We start from the raw sequence: 21758 nt of genomic DNA, 5'->3' as shown, positions 1-21758 counted from the left end.
TAGAAAACAACTAAAAAGAAACCGTTAAATAAAGGCCTCGGTGTCCACAAAAAAACCTTCATTTTCGTAAAAAAAAAAAATGACGTCTGGCACGGATTTCATTCCTTTAGTTAACTGTTTAATATAGTTAAATATTGATGTCCCCAAAAAGCCCACCCGTTCTACGGTGTTCTGCGGGACTCTTACCACTTTAAAGGTGCTGTTCCACTGGATTTAACATTCAGATTTGTTAGCACTGTTGAATGCTTAAACCCTTCCCAGAAATAATGATTTAATTTGTTGGCAACACTTAATTGTCATGTGATGCAAACGCTGGCAGTAGTAGGCTTCTGCAGTAAATAAACCTACTCAACCTCCCAGCAGAAGTGGTAATGTGAGTATGTGAGTATGAGTGAGTGAGGGCAGCTTAAGAGGGTTTATTCTCTTTGGCTGCATCCGAGGGGTCCTGGCATGTGCGCTAATCACGGTTCTGCAGCCCCCTAGAACATGTTGAGCACACGTGAACACCAAAATACACTCTAACCTTCTAGACGCTTTTACCTTTTCTTCACTTTACCCTCGGCCTACTTAGGCTAAGTGTACGATGAGAAGATTTTTGAACACACCAGTCTAAGGAGGCTGTGGCCATGATTGGTTCTTTTGATAACCCTCACAATTACACTATATTTTGTATGGACATGTGGTTAGAAATTATTAAGTACCTTATTTCAGTTTCACGGCCATGGCAGATCCAGACCTCCCGAAGATCTCTTTTTTTTTTTTGGTTAGCGAGGAGTGGTCTCTCTTGCCGGTGCCCCAACTCTCAGACATCTTTCGTTCAAGAAGATCTGGTCCTCCTGAAGGCTTTCCGGCCGAGGAGGGAAGGCATTGCGACTCTCTTAGGGGGGGTACAACACCCAAAAGAGGAAGATTGGGGAATCCTGTTAGGGTTTGCCACCGGTTTGGGAGCTTTGGGAGATCGTCTATGTGAAGGCAGGGCTAGCCGCGCATGGAGGAAGGTCTAGCCCCACATAACCATGAAGAGGTTTGGAGTAAAGTGATCTGGAGACCTGGGGAAGCAGCGCGTCACCTGGAGACTCCGGGTCAAACCAGAAGACATTCTACCAGCAAAAAAAAGGAGAGTTCTGGGGGACATTTCTGGGAATTGCTTTAAAAACACCCAGCGGGTGTCATCTAGAAACAATCAAATATCCCATACCGAGCGTGATGATATAGCAGTTTGTTAGAAAATACAGGAACGACATCATTTTTGTTGTATGAGTTGAAGAAGTTGAAGGATGTCTGGGAATCAAACCCTTTATGTGCCAGGGCAAGGTGTTTCTAGGCAGCGGCGCTGAAAGGGTTAAACGCCCCGTAAACAATTAAACAGAAGCAACCCGCTGGCCTGATTCTCCCGTGGATCGGCTGAACGTGGACTCTCTGCGTCTGTTGTTCCAGGAACTGATTGCGAGAGTTTTCTCTTTAATGCACAGCACTAATACTTTAGGCGAAGGCACCCAGCATTCGTATTGATTTTCTTTTGAGTAAAAGGAAGCTCTGTAAGAGTTATGCAGCCGGAGCTGATTTAGTATATAATACGATGCAGTCACAATACCAGGAAGTTCATAAAATTATATTAGGGGGTTCTAGGGGGTCATATTATACAACCTTACTATCTATTGAAATGGAGTGTCAGCTCTGCAGCTTAGTTAAAAGGCCACTACAGTGCCCCAGGCAGCCCCCTGAACAACTAAAGCACACAAAAGCACTTTCTAAGTACTTCTATAGACATTCATTTAACCGGCAAAATCAAAAAGGAAAGAAATGCCTTACCTTATGGAGAAGCTGCAGCTCCGGGGCTGCAGTATAACGCCCCTCATGGTCGGAGGATTTGCGCCACTGATCGGAGCGGCCAGTCAGCAGCCAGAAAGCAGTGAAATCATCGGTACCACCAATGATTTCATCGGGAACTGCTTCAAGAAGCCAATTGGTGATGTAAACGTGGCATTGTCCTGCATCTCTGGAGCTGCAGCTTCCAAAAGTAAGTATTTCAGGCTAAAGGATGCAAATTAAAGTGCGACATAAGAATATGGGGCTCTAGACGGTCCCTACAAAATGAAACATTAAACGAAAATAATAACACAGTTGACCATGGTTTTCTAGGCTATGGTTTTGCCGCGTGTTTCCATGGCAACAGTGTCCCATTTCTCCGCGCTTTCTCCTTAGAAGGTGGATTGTTAATGGTCGATCATTGAAAGAAGACCAAAAGCAATTCACAGTAACCCGGCGTCCGCAGCTGTGTCTTTTATTTGTTCGATAAGATTCCTTCTTTGAAACCTTGAGTCAGAAAATACCGAAGAGAGGCGTCGTTGAGAGTCACGTTACGGTGGATCGTCTGAATCAGATAAATTGCTCAAACAATACGCTTTTCACCAGGGCAGCGAAAATACCTTCCCTCGATCTACCGTATTTCTACATCAAGATAATGGATCATTTAGTAGCCTCCTTTCCATCTATAGAAAGATAACAACTATGGATGTTACTTATTTGCAATTTTTCTATAATTAAAAAAAAAAAAAAAAAATAGGTTAATTACAGTTTTAGCCCATTTTATTCCAATAAACTCCCTTTGTCTGCAGACCTGGAGGCCGCCATTGTCTTTAGTCATGTGATATTTTGGGTGACTTTCCCGGCTCAAACACCACACTGAGCCGATGCTTTATGGCGATGCTAATTGACAATTACTGTATATTATGCAAAAACTGGGACCGATTTACAAAAAGAAAACATAATTATTATTTTTTTTTTAAATACCCTTTAAGGCATCATTTTTACTCTTCTTCTTATTTCCTAGTCGTCCGCCGTTTATTTGTATCTGAACTGCTGGACAGAGGATGACTTGCTGGCTCTGGCACTTTAAGGCCAGGTGCCTCCAAAGGGGCAGATCGGTGACTCCTCCAACCTCTTCAGCTCAAAAAAACCTTAATCCCTTATTCACTATTATCTGATGTTTCATTAAGGACTATACAAAATAAAAAGACTTTGAACAAAGCGAGTGAAAATAAGATGTAACCATAGTGTAATATTTCTCTCCTAACCTCATGTGAACCGTCGGCCAGCCATCATGAATTAGTAGAATTAACGGAGCGCCGCGGGTGGAATTCCCTTCGCCGGGGACCGGTGATGCTTCATTTTAGCTCATCTAATAACGTGAACGAGACGTGAATTCAAACAAACCCAATAAAGCAGGAAAGCAAGCCCACTATAATAAGAAACATTGAGGGCATGGCGGGTCACACAATATCTATTAGAAATAATGTCAGGGAATCGGGAGACAGAGGAGGTATCACGGTATAGATGGCCATTAATCATGGAGATTATGCCGGCATGGGCCAAAGGTGTATCCAGATGAAAAGAAATATATAAACAGAGGGGTTATGCAGCGGCGTATTTGGCCTAGGGTGACAGGTCCAGGCGGTGGCTTATTGGGTCATCCGGCTCCCGACCAGCCCATTAACACTATGGAGGACTGTGCCGAGGCTGCACGGCCGCCATAGATAACTTCTGAATACGATGTCATATCGTATAACACCGGAATACGATGTCATATCCCAACATTCCGAAGGATGGCGGCGTGTAGCGTTGCATGACATACGACGCTTGGGTTATGACAACTTATTTTTGCTTTAAACTATAAAAAATAAAGAAAATATAAGAAAAATTCAACTAATTAAAATGCCGGGACCCTACAAAGCAGATACCCGGGTGTTGTTTACTTGGGCATCTGTAGTTAATGCCCTCAATCATAAAGCTCCACATACCATATGGTTCTGTTTGTTGGTTTCATTGGAATAAATATACCGATAAATGTCTTAAATGGATTAAAATGAAGACAATTTCTGCTTTAATAAAGAAAACCTGCGTGTGTCTTCTATTACAGCTCACGGTGTACCTGGGCAAGAGGGACTTTGTTGATCACGTCGATGTTGTGGATCCCGTAGGTGGGTATTATATTCCTTTGATCCTTACTGTTCCGAATAAATGGAAACATGTATCCATTCCGCCTAATCCCAGGCATTAGAAGCCTGTTTGGAACATCGTATATTGTGATGAGCCAACTAGAGACCTCCCGTCATTCCCATCACCCTTCGATGGCATCATCTAGAACAACTACATTAGCTTCTTTGTTAAAATGTTAAATGCATTTGTGGTTTTACCTTTTTTTGTAATTTATTGATCTTGTCAATAGCAATAATATTATGAACAATACCATATATATATATATATATACTATCTTATTCGTTTAATATAAGTAAGATCTTTTACCGTCCTTTAATATAAGTACTATCTTATACCATCTATACCTTTTGATACATAGTAGGTACTGTCTTATACCTTTAATATAAGTACTATCTTATACGTTTAATTTAAGTACTATCTTTTACCTTTCTTTAATATAAGGACTATATTATACCTTCTATAACTTTAATAGAGGTACTATCTTATACTTTTAATAGAAGTACTATTGTATACCTTCCTTTCATATAAGTACTATCTTATACCTTCTATACCTTTAATATACAGTAGGTACTGTCTTATACCTTTAATATAAGTACTATCTTATACCTTCTTTTCATATAAGTACTATCTTATACGTTTAATATAAGTACTATCTTATACCTTTAATATAAGTACTATCTTATACGTTTAATATAAGTACTATCTTATACCTTTAATATAAGTACTATCTTATACCTTTAATATAAGTACTATTGTATACCTTCCTTTCATGTAAGTACTATTTTATACGTTTAATGTAAGGACTATCTTATACCTTTAATATAAGTACTATTGTATACCTTCCTTTCATATAAGTACTATTTTATACGTTTAATGTAAGGACTATCTTATACCTTTAATATAAGTACTATTGTATACCTTCCTTTCATATAAGTACTATCTCATACGTTTAATATAAGGACTATCTTATACCTTATGATTAGCTGAATATTGTAAATCAAAGACTACGAATAATACACACTGTGAATTCTCATTAAATTCTCAGAATTCGCAGGGAGAAGTTGGATTTTTGATAAAATAAATTACGGATTACTGCCTGTTGCTAAGCATATTGAGGGACTTTGAAGCCAGATGATTTTGGCATCGACAACCAGGATAAAAAAAACACAAAACACCCCGTTCTTCAAAAAGAATGGCGTATCTGTTTAATAAAGGATAGCTAGCCCCAGATATATGAAGAGTCGTCCTCTGTAATGTGCGGAGCGTCTGAAGATCAAACATTTAGCATTTTTCAAATGAAAAATGTCTCGGGGTCCGATGTGCCGTAGGTAGCGTATATATTTTGATGCACATTAATTAGGTAGGCGGTGCCCCCCTCCATGCATCCCGTAAAGTCATTCTCATATCTACATGTTAATCATTTTTTTTCCTAATTAATTGCCCTTTGTGTGAGATTGACATTACGCTAGAACAGCTGCACAATTCCAGCAGAGATACAGCCTCTCGCCTCCTTTCAATAACCATGTTAATCATTTTGCATCGCTATGGGAAGGACAGGCTTTTGATTTATATCCAAATGGCAATTTATAATTCTACGGAAGCCATAATATGGCTTGGGGCTGCCAAATTTAAAGAGTTGGCCTCAAAGACCCTGCGCCCTACATTGTGGCCATGGCGTCACGCACCCACCCGTATATTTGACGTATTATCACACTCAAGTATTGAAGAGGTTAAATGTGCACACAAAGGTTTTGGCCTCCGACATTAAAAAGGTTTACTATACACATGAAGATTTTGTGCCTTAGCTAACGGGCGGAAAAGGCAGAGGTTATCGCTCGGAGAGGAGGCTGCCGGCTCCTTGCCTTCCCTTTAAATGTAGCAGTACTGGATGCAAGCTGTTACATTGTGTCTATCAGTGAGGAGCCAGCCATGCCGTCTTCTACTGGGGAAATCAGGCTGTGTTGATAGATCAAACTTATAAAGAACACTCTGATGGATCCCGCTATGCTTTTTTTAATTTACGTACCCTGAATTAACACTATGGTGCCCTTCCTCTGCTGTTGGGGTATTATCCGTATGGATGTGTATCGGATGCCCCTTCATACATGAAGACACAATGGGCTTTCTGTCGTTATATCAACCACTACAGTAACATGTAAAGGGATGGGAAGCTAGAAGAATAATCTAAGATTTTGGAGGTGATATGTCTCAACCCCCTTTTTTATTTTTTTCCTAGATGGTGTAGTGTTGGTGGACCCTGAATATCTGAAAGAACGCAAAGGTAAAGAGGCTTTTTGTATGGTGACCTCATTAGTAAGTTTACAATAGACATTTGTACTAATTGGGGTATTTGAATTAAAATGTGGAAGAGAAGTTATCAGAGCCGCCAACGTCTTGGCCCAGTCACCAAGGGACATTCCATTTGTTGCTATGGTGACAAGAACATTTTCCAAACTTTGCACCAGATGGGGATAAGGGCATGTACCAAAAAAAGGTATCACCATAGCGACCAGTGGAATGTTTCTTCTGATTGGAATACTTTTATCACCCTGCATTAGAATTGTCCAATGGAGTTTAGGCGCTAAAAGTGATTCTGGCACAAGTTCTTTTCTAGGAGCTCGGAATGTTTGCCGCGTCTGAGGGTATCTCAGGGTTCTGCAGCCCTAAAACCCCCTATAATGTGTAGAGAAACAGCAGGAATATAATAGAATAAAAAGTCTTGCTAATAACAAGGTATTGGTAAAGCCCTGGTCGGTGGCCACACTTCTAACCACAAAGAAGTATCCCTCTTTGGCCATACGAAATATTGAGGGATAAGGTATGAAGAAATATTTAATGCTACGGCAACCTAGGAGCAACTTTATAATCCAATATATCTCCAACACCGGTCCTGCAGGTAAAGCCAGTTTACGTTAAAAGCCAATAATCAACTTTGAAGACCAGAGAGGTTTAGCCAAAAAACCTCCTACAACCCATAGGACTTCACACCAATAACAGCCGTTTAAGAAAAATGCTTATTTTTGGTGTTTTTTTTATGATGAAAACGTGTCTTATGGAAACCAAAACTATTGTTGTACCTTAAAGAATATTAAGCTTAATAATTTATTGGGATTCCTGCAGTTCCTTCTCCCTATAATCTTTAGCGCTGTCATGTTGCTGTATCGGTTCCTCGGGCTATTCTATATATCTGCCATCGATGCCGCTATACAGGTCAACAGATATGGGAAGGAATAAGAGTGAGCGTAATGAGATTTTCTTTTATTGTATCATTTTATCATTCCTAAATAAATTACCATGTTATTTTACGTGCAATTACTTTCTCCAACTTCTCCTACTGCTGCGGTTGAACAGCTAAATCAATTTCTCCGTCTCCGATTCCTGCATCATGGAGAACGGAGATATTGCTGTCCCTGGTGGAAACGTATACATCCCTACCTAAGAACATTATCCCCGGGGCATCATGCCATGTGCCATACTGTTTTCACCCCATGCTTTCGTATAGTGGCAAGAAGACCTCTAGCTCTAGCTAGCCACAAAGCTTCCTCTGTATAAGAGAGACAACTAAATAAATCATATCTAACAATATGTCAACATCTTGTAAGCCAGGATCTTCTCAGATCCATCTTGTCCTCCATATAACCAGTAACCTACCATTCTGTTGCGTTTCTATAGTGTTTGTGACGTTGACCTGTGCTTTTCGCTACGGCCGTGAGGACCTGGATGTTCTTGGCCTGACGTTCCGAAAAGATCTTTTTGTAGCCAACATTCAGGCTTTCCCACCCATCCCAGAAGAACAGAAGCCTCTAACAAGACTGCAGGAGCGTCTGATCAAAAAACTTGGTGAACATGCCTACCCGTTCACCTTTGAGGTACAAGAGAATGCTCAGAATTTTGTACTTTAGGCATCATCAGGGACTTCTAAGATTGCCTTAAAGTGGATTTGTCACCTTTCCTAAATATTACTAATAAATACCCATGAGATGATGTTTTTCCTACCTCTTTTGTTACGTTGCTGCTCCCTTTTGGTGGAGGCTGATTGTCCTCGTCTCCTGGTGAAGTGAAGAGAATAAAGCACAGGATAGGAAAATTAAAGCAATTTGTATTCTAGTTTTCCCTCATTTTATCCTTAAAAATCTCCAAAACAGATACACCTATTAACAAAACAAAAAAATAACAAACTGTAACTAGCTTAAATAAAAAAATCTTTTCGAAAAATTATATATATTGATTGATATTTGATTTTTAATTAATAATTTGTTGCAAAAGCTTACGTGACATTCAACCTTTTATAATTACAGATAATTTTGTTTTTCAGATCCCTCCAAACCTACCTTGCTCCGTGACTCTTCAGCCTGGACCAGAGGACACGGGAAAGGTGGGATTTTTGTTGTTGTAAAGATAGTTCACACTGGTCCCCAATTTGGCAGCTTGGCTGATATAACCGACCTCAAAAGGCTTTGCTGCCCAAGTAACTTCTGTAAAGGTCCACTGCAGCCATATTGTCATGTTGAAAGCATGTTAGAGTCCACGTTGCATGGATTCCATTGCATTTTACTGCATGCAAATCGGTCCATGCATTCTTGGAATTTGAAAATAAGACTTCTGTCTGATTTAACTCCTCCCCTGGATGCCTCTAGTGAAAACAGGAAGTGTTCATCAGTACACTGTTTGCACATGCTCAGTAGCGCTCCCATTCTACTCAATCAGTGGCAGCAGTTGCACAATCGCATGCACCGGAACACTGATGTTTTGTCATCATACATGAGTTCCATTGTTTGAGTAGAATATAAGTAGTTAACTCTAACCTCAATAACTAATTAAAATGCTTTAGAGCAGGGGCGTCCAACCTGCGGCCCTCCAGCTGCTGCAGGACTACATCTCCCATCCTCCTCAGCCAGCCCCTTAGCTGAAAGAGCTTTATGGGAGATGTATCCCTGCAGCAGCTGGAGGGCTGCAGGTTGGACGCCCCTGCTCTAGAGTCTATTTAACCCCTTAATGACAAAGGCCGTACATGTACGGGCTCAAAATGCATTGCTTTTAATGGGTTTACGGACCGCCCATTGTCCTTAAGGGGTTAAAATGGACAAAAACTGGGACTAGACTATTCCTTTAAATAGATTATCTACCACACCAATTAAACACTCATTACTTTTTAGCAGAAAGATATTGCTAGATTTTCCCAGCCAAAGGATTTAGTAACATGTCACAGCTTGTAGACTGTCAAGTTTATGCTTTGTACCATAAATTTCCTTTTTGTTTTTCTCGGCTGTATTTTTTGGACTATTTCTGGAATAGAAGACTTGTGTATTTTTAAGGGAGCGACCCCGAATTTTCAGCGTTTTATATGCCGAATACTAATTTGTATCCCTTAATCTTTTTGCCTTTAGAAGGTTTTTACCATCTATATACACATAGGTGCCTGTTGTGGGAGGTGAGAGGGAGCCAAGCAGAGTCGGGGAACCTCAAAACTTTGGGAGCTATACAAAGAGTTTCTACGCACTCCTGTGATTGATCTCTTAGTTATTTGTAGCAATTTTGAATGTTTCACGCTATTTGCCTTTTTCAGTTTTCATGGGATACCTGAACATCCCATGTGCGGATCCAATGGGGCAGGTGCCCCCCCCCCAAAAAAGACAGCGGTATGCTAGGGGAGTAGGGATAAAGAGGTAACCCCAGAGTCCAGGACTTACCTCTTTATTTCCCTAATTTCAAGAAAGGGGCAGAATTCAACGGGGCCACATTGCAATGGGTGACCCCACAGTATTAGTAGGGCAGCTCCCCCTGGGTGTGTTGGGGTGAGTGTCTGGGTGTGTTAGGGTGAGTGTCTGGGTGTTTGTGTTAGTGTCTGGGTGTGTAAGTGTCTGTGTGCAACTTAGTCTGGGTGCCCCTCTAGAGGTGATACACCTCTCGAATATCCTTTATAGAATTTAACTGCTACCAGATGATCAGCCCTTTCTTGTTTGTTTATTTATGATATCCTAGAGTTGGTGATTATCAATTTATGATCTGGAGTTTAACGTTTTATAGCTGCGTCAAGATCACAAAAAGGTCTCCGTCACCTTTAACGCGTTGGATGAACCCTAAACATAAAGTGTTAATGGGAATGTTGTCTTTTATTTTTTATTTTTTGTCAGGCATGTGGCGTGGACTACGAAGTGAAAGCGTTTTGTGCAGAAAACCTGGAAGAGAAGATCCACAAACGGTATGCGGAATAATGTGTTAAAATGTTTTCACTCAGCCGGAACGCTGAATAATATCTGCAGTGAATGTTCTGTTTTTTCCCCCCAAAAAAATATTCCGAGCAAATTTTTGGTTAGTGGATTGGTAGAAAAAAAGAAAAGAAGAACCGGAATGAAAAAATTTCAGTTTTTTTTTAACGTCTAATTGTGCCTTCTGCCTATTTTACTTATCATACTAGAAAAAACTCTAGTGGCTTTATGTGGAATTACAGGTAAGAAACCCCAAATAATCTAATCGGATTATCCCAGGGGGTATTAACCCCTGCCAGCCTTGCCAGACCACCAATGTCCTTCTATATACATTGACTTGTGCGATCTCAGCGTTTTCTCCTTTTTCTTTCTCTCTTATTCCTCCCCGTCGAACAGCAAGGGGTAAACATTTACAGAAAGATATCCGTAACCGTAAGATATAAATGTCTTAAAAAACGATCTAAGGAAATGGATTCATGCTGTTGTCCGTTTCACCTTCGTGATTGTATTACCTCCGAGCTGCCTGTTTGTAAATTGAAATACAGGGTATATATTCTGAGGTCCGATAGGAAGGGCTCATTGACCTCGCTGATGAATGCTGAATGTTACATTATCTCGTGATGTGTACAGCGTCTTCGTTCGCTAAATGCCACACTGATTTATATCAGGTCTCGCTTACGCGACTCAAACTTTCCATCTTCTCAGACGTCGTGGAGGGTTGCTGACACGGTACTCTGCTTGCAGGAAAATCATTTGCAAGGCTTGGGAAAAAAATTTACATCACTAATTATTTATAATCATAAAGCTACGGCGTCTCCAGACGTAGCTCACCACCACGTGGAGACGAGCCACAATGATCCAAAGTCTATGTAAAGGGCATTTACTGCGACGAGGATAAGTACAGAGCCAACGCTTTGGTTGATTTAGAATTCACTAAAGAATGTTCATCACAGCTGCAGGATTGGACCATTCCATTTGTTGCTATGGCGATGGGACCACTTTTTAAACTTTGCATTTTTTTTACTATTTTTATTTTATTTATTTTATTATTTATTTTTTTTAATTAATATACTGTAAGTGATTTATAAGGGTACAATGCGTACAATTAATCATTGATTATTATTTTTATTATTATTGTATTTATATATGAGATAAAATAAGTGATGACCAGGGGTGGGTTCTAGGCTAGCCCCAGATAAATTCAATCAGCCCATTAACACTATAGAGGACTGCGCCGATTTTCTCTTAAAAGTAGATTGGCGGGATATGACATCATATCCCGACGCCCATTAGTAAAGATGGCAGCACAGAAAGTAAAGATGCTGCTGGTGATGGCATTCCTTTTATTATGGATACACCTTTGTTTCATTCCATATAGACAATATTAGAGTCTTGCATTCTGATTCGTACTAATTTTAACGAAATTCACCAGTTTCGTTAATTCGTACGAATGTCTGAAAACGAGGAAAGGCCACAAGCGGAGCCAAGGAAGAAGACAGAAGACAGAAGAAACTAAGAACAAGAAGAAGTAAGACAAAGAGCGGAGCTGCGGAAAAGGAGACGGGGGACACAGAAGCGGTCGACGGAGAAGGATGGGAGATAATGAGAGAAAGTGTGAGAGAGAGAGTTAATGAGAAAATGAAAACACCTATACTTTCTGGTCAATTGCCTATAACATGTTGTAATCCTATACAAAGCTATAAAAGATGTCCCTGAATTAAATTTTAATAAAATCCTGTCATTTTGTACACAAACAGCCGATGTATAGTCATTATTAAGCGCTGCATAAATAACTAAACACAACTATATAACTAAAAGATGATAATAATAATAATAATATTAATAATCTAGTCATTTTCCATAATTCATTTATTCTGTTTTAATTCGGACATTGAGTAAAATAGTTCAGTGATAGAATATTGCAGTTACTCTCACTGATATATATGTTTTTGCTTAAAAGTTTTATGAAATTAATTTAGAATAACAATTGTATTGTTTAATAATAGGGTGAACCTTTCAAAGCTGTCATATTATGAGTATTTTGTGCTTTCACTCAGCCTTCCCATTTCCCATTTTCTTTACCAGTTTTTTTTTTTTTTTAAAAAGTCCTGAAAAGATTGGTTTTCCTTTTATTTAAACAAGAAAAAAGATCCTAGTTACCGAAAAATCCGGATGAAGGAAACCAGATGCATGCTCGGAAATTAAATTTGCTAAGAATTAGACGATACTGAAGTGTTGAAACTTTTTTGAAACAATGTTTTAAGGTGTTTTATGCTCTATTGATAAATACAAGGTTTCTTGGGTTATAGATTAAATGTTTTACTGTTTTTTCTGTGGATTTAAAATGATAATTCTATTTCTATTAATTTTATTAAAATGATAATTATATGTCTGTTACATTTATTAAAATGATAATTATATTTTTATTATATGTATTTAAAATTATAGTTATTTATGTATTATATTTATTACAATTATACCTGTAATTACCTTATTTGCTCGATTATAAGAGGACCCTGATTATAAGACGACCCCCCAAATCTGAATAAAAGTTTTACCAGTAAATGTTAATTCATGTAAACTATTTATTTTAATAAAAGCTATGATTGAGAAAAATATTTTGGTTTTATTTCCTTCTATTTTCCAACCTGCCCCCCCCCAGTTATGCACATCTTCCCCAGAAATGCCTTATACCCCCTATATGCCACTGTGCCCCATGATATGCCTTTTGACCACCTAGGTGCCACTCTGCCTCCAGAAATGCCTTATACCCCTATATGCCACTCTGGCATTTAGGGGGTTAAAAGGCATATTATGGGGCAGAGTGGCCTATAGGGAGGTTTAAGGCATTTCAGGAGGCAGAGTGGCATATAGTTCGTTAAAAAGGCATTTCTGGAGGCAGAGTGGCATTAATGGGGGTTAAAAGGCATTCCATAGAACACTCTGCCTCCAGAAATGCCTTATGCCCCCCATTTAACATATCCCCCGCCCCCCCCGCCCCCAAACTTACCGGTGCTTCTGACTCCCCTGTCCGGTGCGGGGAACTCTGATCTCTGACAGCGGGGAAGGTCTGCGCGATGGACGCAGACAACCCCCGCTGCTAGCCGCATCTCCTTCCGGCTGCAGAGGAAGTTGTCTACGCGAATCGTGTGTCTACACGCTGCCCCGGACTACGCACCGGGACTCAGAAGCACCGGTAAGTGGGGCGGGGGGGGGGGGGACAGGAGGATCCAGGTCCCCTGCATCGCTGCGGGGTTCTGGATCTTAGTCGTCTCATAGTCAGACCTATTTGAGGTCTGATTATAAGACGACCCCGATTATAAGACGAGGGGTATTTTTCAGAGCATTTGCTCTGAAAAAAACCTCGTCTTATGATCGAGCAAATACGGTACATATTTATTATATTTATTAAAATTATAATGATATATAAAATTATAATTTCTTTCTGTTTTCTTTTTTTCCACCAGGAATTCAGTGCGTTTAGTGATCAGAAAGGTTCAGTATGCACCAGAGAGGCCGGGTCCACAGCCAATGGCTGAGACAACGAGACAGTTCCTTATGTCTGATAAACCATTACATCTGGAAGCGTCTCTGGATAAAGAGGTATTTGCTACATTATTCGTTACCAGATGTTAATGCGCATGTTTTCCAACCTCCCAAGTGTCCCTCTTTAGGTGGCCCAGTCCCTATTTGGTACCCCAATTAAATCTCTCTCTCTCTCCTCCCCCGATGCCCCCTCTTTTCTAGGAGGTCGGAATATTTGCTGGGTATGAGGATATCGCAGGGTTCTGCGGCCCTAAAAGCCCCGATAATGTGTATAAAAACAGCAAGAAAAAGGGTTTATATATTTAATTGTGTAAATAAAGCACGTTAGCCTTGATTCAATGGCCCGTCTAGTTTGTGCATTCTTGCTGAACAAAGAATGTTTGTTGAATTGTAGCAAACTAGTCAGATATTATTAGAAACTCCCAGGTCACAGAGTCACGTAATGTGCGCTAACTGCTCAACCGCGCGCACGTCTGAAACTCATCACAACTAACGGTTCCCTGAACAGATCAAAGCAAACCTCCGGGCAGCCAATCCAGATCAAAGTAATTGGACAATTAGGTTGAATTACGCTAAACGAGCCGTTAAAATATGTCAATATCACCTTAATAGGAGCTAAAACAAGACAAGTACAACCCTTACATATCCATTTAAAGCCGTACGCATTATCATCGTGGTTATATGCACCTGTTTCGCATACATGTTACGTGTTTATAGTAATAAATATGTAAATTATATATATATATAATTATATATATATATAACAATTAGGTTTAATTACGATAAAGTAGCTGTTAAAATATGTCAGTATCACCTTAATATATATATATATATATATATATTTATATATATATATATATATATATATATATATATATATATAATGTGTGTGTCTATATATAAGTGCTACGGAATTTGATGGTGCTATATAAAACAATAAATAATAATAATAATGAAAATAATATATATAATATATATATTAGAATGTAATATGAATTTGATTTATTATTATTATTATTATTATTATTATGTTTCATATGGGGCAATAAGGCAAAAAAACTTTATAATACTCAAACTCAATATCATCATCCACAATGTAATGTTGTGCCTAGTGCTGGAAACCGAACAAGAGACCACTGAGGTCTCCAAAGCTCATGTGACATCTTTTTTCTATGTTGTTCCAATAAAAGGTTAACTTTTAATGAGTAATACTAGCCACAGGTGTGTAATGCGTAATACTGTACCTTGTGCCTTTTTTTTTGTTACAGATTTACTATCATGGAGAACCTATTAACGTCAATGTCCACGTTACAAACAACACAAACAAGACTGTGAAAAAGATAAAAATTTCAGGTACGTTTCATTCTGGAAATTTCATAATTTGCGAGAGTGGGGTTCGTTGGCTTGAGAAATGTCGAGCGCACAAGACTACAATTATGGAACAGTCAGCCTGTCCAATGTCAGAACAGACAAGAAGATAATTATTCGACGTCAAACGTCCAAATGAAATTAAAGACGGCTAAAATTAGAAGCCAAAAATATTACCATTTAATGAAAGTTAATAACAAAAAAAATGATCGTGATCTCACTTATCCAGGGTTAGCAACCAAAAAATAATAATTTCTTATTTGGGTGGGAGACACCATATATTAAACTCCTGCTTTAAAACCACAAATTGCAGAAAACCTGCCACGCGTTTCGCCAGCTTCACCAAAGCAACTAATGTTTGTCGTGAAAATTTATCATTGCATTTTCTTTTTTTTTACCCATAATAATAATCAAATCATTATTTTTTATATTTTATTTATTATATTTTTCGCACAGTGCGCCAGTATGCAGATATTTGCCTCTTCAACACCGCCCAGTACAAGTGTCCCGTTGCGATAGAAGAAGCAGAGTAAGTACCTTTCATACCCACATACAGATATATTCCTCCTTGACAGGCCACATTTTACCCCATTAACAATATTTGCATTTTAAAAAAAAAAGACCCCTAAAACTAGAAACGTATGTATTTTTTTAATGGAGAATAACAATAATAATATTGACAACAGATTCTTCTCATTCCACACATTGTGTTTCTTTTTGTTTTATTCTAGCAATGATGTTGTTGCTCCGAGCTCCACGTTTTGTAAGGTCTACACGCTGACTCCGTTTCTCGCCAATAACCGTGAGAAGCGCGGCCTGGCGTTGGACGGGAAGCTTAAGCACGAGGACACAAACCTGGCGTCCAGCACACTGTGAGAGTGATCCCTATCTCCCTTGTGTTTGTTGTAGGCTTATTAATCCTCTTTAACCTTTGCTGGTTAAAGGGTGCTCTGGTAATCAAGGTCGGGGGAATCATATAACGTCTCTTTCTTATTGTTCCGCTAATTTCCAAGCCCCTAGAGGGTTAACTGAAGCTAGCCCCTCTGCCAGTGTGGCTATAACCATCCCATGTGTAACTAACTCCTTTGACTTAGGACCGCCACATCCTATTCGTGTCTCTTTTAAGGAGCAGAAGAGAGGGGCCTTCAGTCCCCCGGGTTCCCGGGTATTATAATTACTCATAAAAACATTATTCTATCAATAGAATCCCTTTATACCAATGGAACTGACCAACTAGAACATCAACAGGACCACCTTTTAAACATCACTAAGATTCTTTTTGATACTCGATAGAACTGAATTCCAATTATTTTAGTAAGCCATGGCACACACACACACCTCTTTGGTCCCCAAACAAGAATAGATGCACTTTAGAAGTTTTTGAGTCATCTAAGAATTCCTCATCTTTTGTAGTCTCTGGTAGTAAGAGAAAATAGGAGAAAATGTTAACTAAACGTAAATAAAATGTGTAAATTCTCTGATTTGTAGGTTAAGAGACGGTGCCAACAAGGAGATCCTAGGAATTATTGTGTCCTATAAAGTCAAAGTAAAGCTGGTTGTTTCTCGAGGAGGGTAAGTCAAACCTTTTGTCCTATTGGGTTAGTTGAAGGGTGTTGTGTATTGCTTTGTAAAAAGGCTTTCAATTCTATTGTAAAAGATATTATTTTTTAGAACCAATGTTTACAATTAAAAAGTTAAATATTAGGAATAAATTATTTATTAACAGGTAACCTAAAGAGATCGCAATAAGAGATTCTGCAACTGTAATTGTGTTAATCCCAACTCTTAATATGTCAAGATTTTTCTATTTTCAATAATAATGCTGTATATTTATTTATGTAGCTCCACTATATACTCCATCCCTTAAAGTCCGTGCTCTCTTGACCAATAATATTTATCGCAGCTCTGCGACCATTCATCGTTATATTAGATTGTTGAGGGGCTTCCATATTTGAAAACATAGGATGATGTATCCAACAAAAATGTAATTTGCTCTCAAGGGCATTTGATTAGCAGCACCTGTCTGCTACTTAGCATCCTAATTCATATTGAAGCAGTAAGGGTGTACTTACACGCATGGCTTCTCCATTTTGGCTTTATTTTTGTTGAATAAATCATGCCATGGTGTAATGTGTCATGTGTTGTTGTTCATCTGGGGTTGTATTTACCTAATTAGACCTACTAAGGACAGATGATTGCTATTATGTCCTGATATGTAAAACCATAGATATTACTGTGTTTTTTTTAATATTAATTAAGCCTATTTTAAAAAGTAATGGGTCTCAAAAAGTATTATTATAAAATAATTTAATTGTTAGTTCAACACTTCTAAGCCAACTAAACAATAGAAAGAACTATAAAATAGTAGCTATAGGACAGATACAATAAACTGTCTCCATCCAAGTCATTATAATTAAAGAAGATCTGCTTTTGGGAATTCTCAAGGTCTAAACAAGGTGCAAACTCGCTTATAAACAAAATAGTTGAACCATATGGGAGCTGTATTAGAAAATCAAGAATCAAGTCAAGAATAACAAGAAGAAACAAGAAGTAAGAGTGTAATAATTAGATTTATACCGGGTCAATACACTACTCCACATACCACAGATATATATGTGCACAATGTAATAGAAAAAAATAAAAATCCAGACAACTAAATGTGGAAATGTATGGCAAATTTCAAAAAACGTGCGAAATAGGCCATCATTCACAGTTTGTACAAAACAATGCAAGAATTCAGCGTATATCTTCCGAATAATACTATTCACAAGTAACATACACACACTACATGGACAAAAGTATTGGGACACCTGACCATTACACCAACAGGGACTTTGATGACATCACATTCTAAATACACAGACATTAATATGGATCCCCCTGCTTTGCTGCTATAACGGCTTCCACTCTTCTGGGAAGGTTTTCCACAAAAGTTGGGGAGTTGCTGTGGGAATTCATTCATCCAGTAGAGCGTTTGTGAGGTCCGGCACTGATGTTGGACGAGATGCCCGGCTCACAATCTCCGTTCTAGTTCAATCCAAAGGTGTTTATGCCTTAGATGCCCCTACTTGTGTATATTCACTGTATATAGTCCACATTAATGTAGAAGAAACATTTATTTTCAAAGCAATCCTATAATCCTTAAAAACCATTAACCATTAAGCGAATAAAAATAAGAAAGCAACCAGATGGTTGGATCTCAACGCAAACTGCAACCACGTGTTCAGAATGAACAAACAATAACATCCAATGTGAAATAAATGACAGCTTGCAAAAAGTCAGGTGCGTCTTCACATGCCCCATACACGCCAAAATTAATTGAAATTACTTGGCAAATGAACTGAAAACAAAAATGGAAAAAAAAATTAAAAATATATATAACCAGTAAGAATACATTCTATTTGTATAATTATATATATATATATATATATATATATACCGTATATATAAATGTTTTTCCTGTTTCGTCTGCATTTTTCAATTTCTGTATTATTATATAAATACATTTATACATGTGAAGCATGAAAGAGGAGAATTATTGTCCACCAGTGTTGGAGGTTTCAGTACTTAAGGGGTTAAAGCCACAGAGAAGACACATCTGTTGCCCAGTATAAAGACTGGTGAAACAATTAAAGGATTGTAATAGAGCTAAACATAGCGATTGAAAGATTTCTTTCATGAAGACCAGACAAGTACATTTTCATTATTGGTAACAACTCTGCACTTAAAATAGTTACATTTTTAGCAAACTGTACAATTAAGTAACCTTGATGTGGTAAGTTCAATTGAAGCTTGTCACTGCCCTGGCAGGAATCTTAGAAATCTACTAACACTCTATTAAATAACCACATGAAAATAAAAAATAAAAATTTATACTGGGACATATTCAATTATTAAAATAAATTGAGGCTACCACCACAATACATAAACCATAATAATCTATATAATTTAACAAATGTAATCTTTAGCATGAATCTCATCACATTTTGGTCAAAATATCTTTGCTTTTGCTGATAGGGCTCCCTCTTTGTTTTCAGACATTTGTACGAACTAACAAATTTAACAAAATTGGTTAAAATGAAAAGCCGTACGTATCCTAATATACAAGTCTCCTATTTATGGTGTTGCTGCCCACTAGAGGCGTTGAGTGGTATTGCACCTATTCTATGCATGCACGATATCTATTAGCGCTATAGATACCATACCATACAATTGTACTGACAATCTTTTCAATCAGTTGAATTGATACGTTATAGGATGTTTAATGAGAACTCACACTCAGAATTCTACAATAATTTGAATATAATGGATAAAATGTATAATACTTTCAAAGATGTGCACATTGGCCGAGCAGTAGATGAGGTTGATCGTGCTTGAGCCGCCAAATCAATATTATATCCTTTATCCAGAAAAAAATTGTGACTTGCTTTATACGTGGTGGACAGTGAGTGATCAAATATTTCACATTTCTCCCAAACTGTTCTCCCAGAGAACGTATGCTCCAAAACATCTCCATTTTTTATGATCTGGACGTCCTCCATGACTGTGGTAACACACAAGCTCGGATGATCCCGTCCCTAGATTCCATCGGAGAATATTCATAGTTTTTTCAGAAGGGGAGGCCACTTTTAGGCGATTGGTTGCATTTTCCCCGTAGATTAGTTTTTTTGGATCAATTTGCACATCTTTAATTTAAATTTCAAGCAAGTGTCCCATCGGGACCTGTGACGTAAAGACTTTGAGGGATGTGTTCAATGCACGAGCCTTTAGGTTGTCTAATTCTCTAATCTACTTTGAACATTGCCAGCCTTCTGGGAGACCTTGCGTCAAGGTAATGGTGAAACCGTTTGCTTGTTCCGGTCACGCATTACATATAATCTGCATCTGTCTTGTTAAACTACATCCCACCTCCATGGGACGCCATATTATGCATTGTGCATCATATCCATGCAAAAAAAAATGTCTAATGGCCTGAGAGCATGTGCCAAAATTCACCGTATTTATCACTTAATAACGCTTATTCATTTACGATCGTTGTGTGATCATTTTATTTCCTAATCATCCATTAACACCTTGTTCACATATAATCCTGTATGGTTTTTGTCTTGATAACAGTCTTTTTTTTCTTGTGGGGATTTTTCTTGGATAATCAAATTCAATTATATAAATTCTAAAATGATCCTTGGCACTTGGGAATTTGGAATTTTAATATATTTTTGTTTCCTTATTTACTAAGACTAGCAATTTATTTTAACAAATACATGAAGCCCCCGAATTCCGTTTACCAATACATTTCACAGGGTATATCAAAAGTTGAAAGAAAAAACTATAATAAAATAAATCATGGGTTTCTTACTGCGTTTGAGACGACATTGGAAATAGATTTATCGCGTAATCTTGAGGACTAAAAAAAACAACATAAGGTTGTTGGATCAAGATACCAAAGGATATATATATATATATATATATATATAATTATAAAGTATTATATAACAAATTTGATATGGTCATTCAATAGCATAAATTGATAATAATTGTCAGGAATATACAGTATTAAGGGGATTTTTAATGCAGTATGATACGGAAAATTGGAATGCAGAATTCAGTTTTGTGAGGGTTCTATGAATACGGAGAACAAAGAAAGACAGGAAAAGGTAGAAATTTATGAAATAAAAGGAATTTCACCCCCTAAAGCACACCACCGATTGCATATGCCACAGATGCCTGCCTTGCTTAGTTTCTACAGGGAGTAAGAACTAAAAGTACGTAAAATCTCGGTTCAGGTAATTGTTGTAGGGAAAAAAAGCACAGATATTATTGCATCTCATGCTCGCACTTAAGTTCTCAGCCATGTCTACTTTGTCGCTTGCCGGAATTCTGATACGTCCCCCGCCTGGCTGTGCTGTCCAACATGCCTGCGCTTATCTGCTTGTATGCACTTCCTGCCTGCAGTTTGCACTTCCTACTGCACCCCCCCTGCTTGTCCAAAACAGTCTACTTGGGATGTCCATGAACGTGGTGTGTTAGTGAAGGCCATGAGAGTTAAGGCTTGATAACAGCACCGAGCATCATGAAAATCTTACATTTTGAACAGTTGTAGTAGATTATCAGACACATTGGATCAGACGATTGATTTCTGTAACACATAACACACAGTTAGCTCTGCTGATAACTAAACCAACTATATGCTAAGGACAAAACTGAATTTTTAAATTTTTTTGCATTTAGCAATCACGTTGCCATTGAAAAGTTTGGGGTCACTTAGAAATCCCCTTGTTTTTTAAAGAAAAGCACATTTTGTCTATTAAAATAACATGAAATGGGTCAGAAATCCAGCACAGATGGGGTTAATGTTATAAATGACTATTGTAGCTGTAAACTCCTGTGTTCCAATGGCCATTTATCACTCCCATCACTCCTGTGTTCCAATGGCCCTTTATCACTCTCATCACTCCTGTGTTCCAATGGCCCTTTATCACTCCCATCACTCCTGTGTTCCAATGGCCCTTTATCACTCCCATCACTCCTGTGTTCGCTGATCCGAGTTTAAGTTTAAAAGGCTAATTGATGGTTAGAAACCCATTTTACAAATTATGTTACAGCCGGAAATGTCCTTGTTTTTCATGAAAACAGCTA

At 38.2% G+C, this 21758-nt stretch overlaps 1 protein-coding gene across 1 annotated transcript in view; it reads left to right on the top strand.

Annotated features, from left to right (window-relative positions):
• LOC149281238 (beta-arrestin-1-like) overlaps nt 1-21758 on the top strand; it is a 73354-nt gene that overhangs the window by 44850 nt on the left and 6746 nt on the right. The window contains exons 3-13 of the mRNA XM_089499580.1: nt 3920-3980; nt 6236-6280; nt 7672-7868; nt 8315-8374; nt 10134-10201; nt 13676-13811; nt 15023-15107; nt 15579-15651; nt 15854-15994; nt 16611-16694; nt 19930-19953. Coding sequence (XP_089355706.1) covers nt 3920-3980; nt 6236-6280; nt 7672-7868; nt 8315-8374; nt 10134-10201; nt 13676-13811; nt 15023-15107; nt 15579-15651; nt 15854-15994; nt 16611-16694; nt 19930-19953 — 974 coding nt within the window. The remainder of the gene's footprint in view (nt 1-3919; nt 3981-6235; nt 6281-7671; nt 7869-8314; nt 8375-10133; nt 10202-13675; nt 13812-15022; nt 15108-15578; nt 15652-15853; nt 15995-16610; nt 16695-19929; nt 19954-21758) is intronic.

This window comes from Sceloporus occidentalis, unplaced genomic scaffold, assembly GCF_023333645.1.
Source record: "Sceloporus occidentalis isolate IW3139 unplaced genomic scaffold, rSceOcc1.0.p SCAF_137, whole genome shotgun sequence".
Lineage (NCBI taxonomy): Eukaryota > Metazoa > Chordata > Lepidosauria > Squamata > Phrynosomatidae > Sceloporus > Sceloporus occidentalis.
Note: the sequence above shows the minus strand (reverse complement) of the source record. Positions and strands in the feature narration are given on the sequence as shown.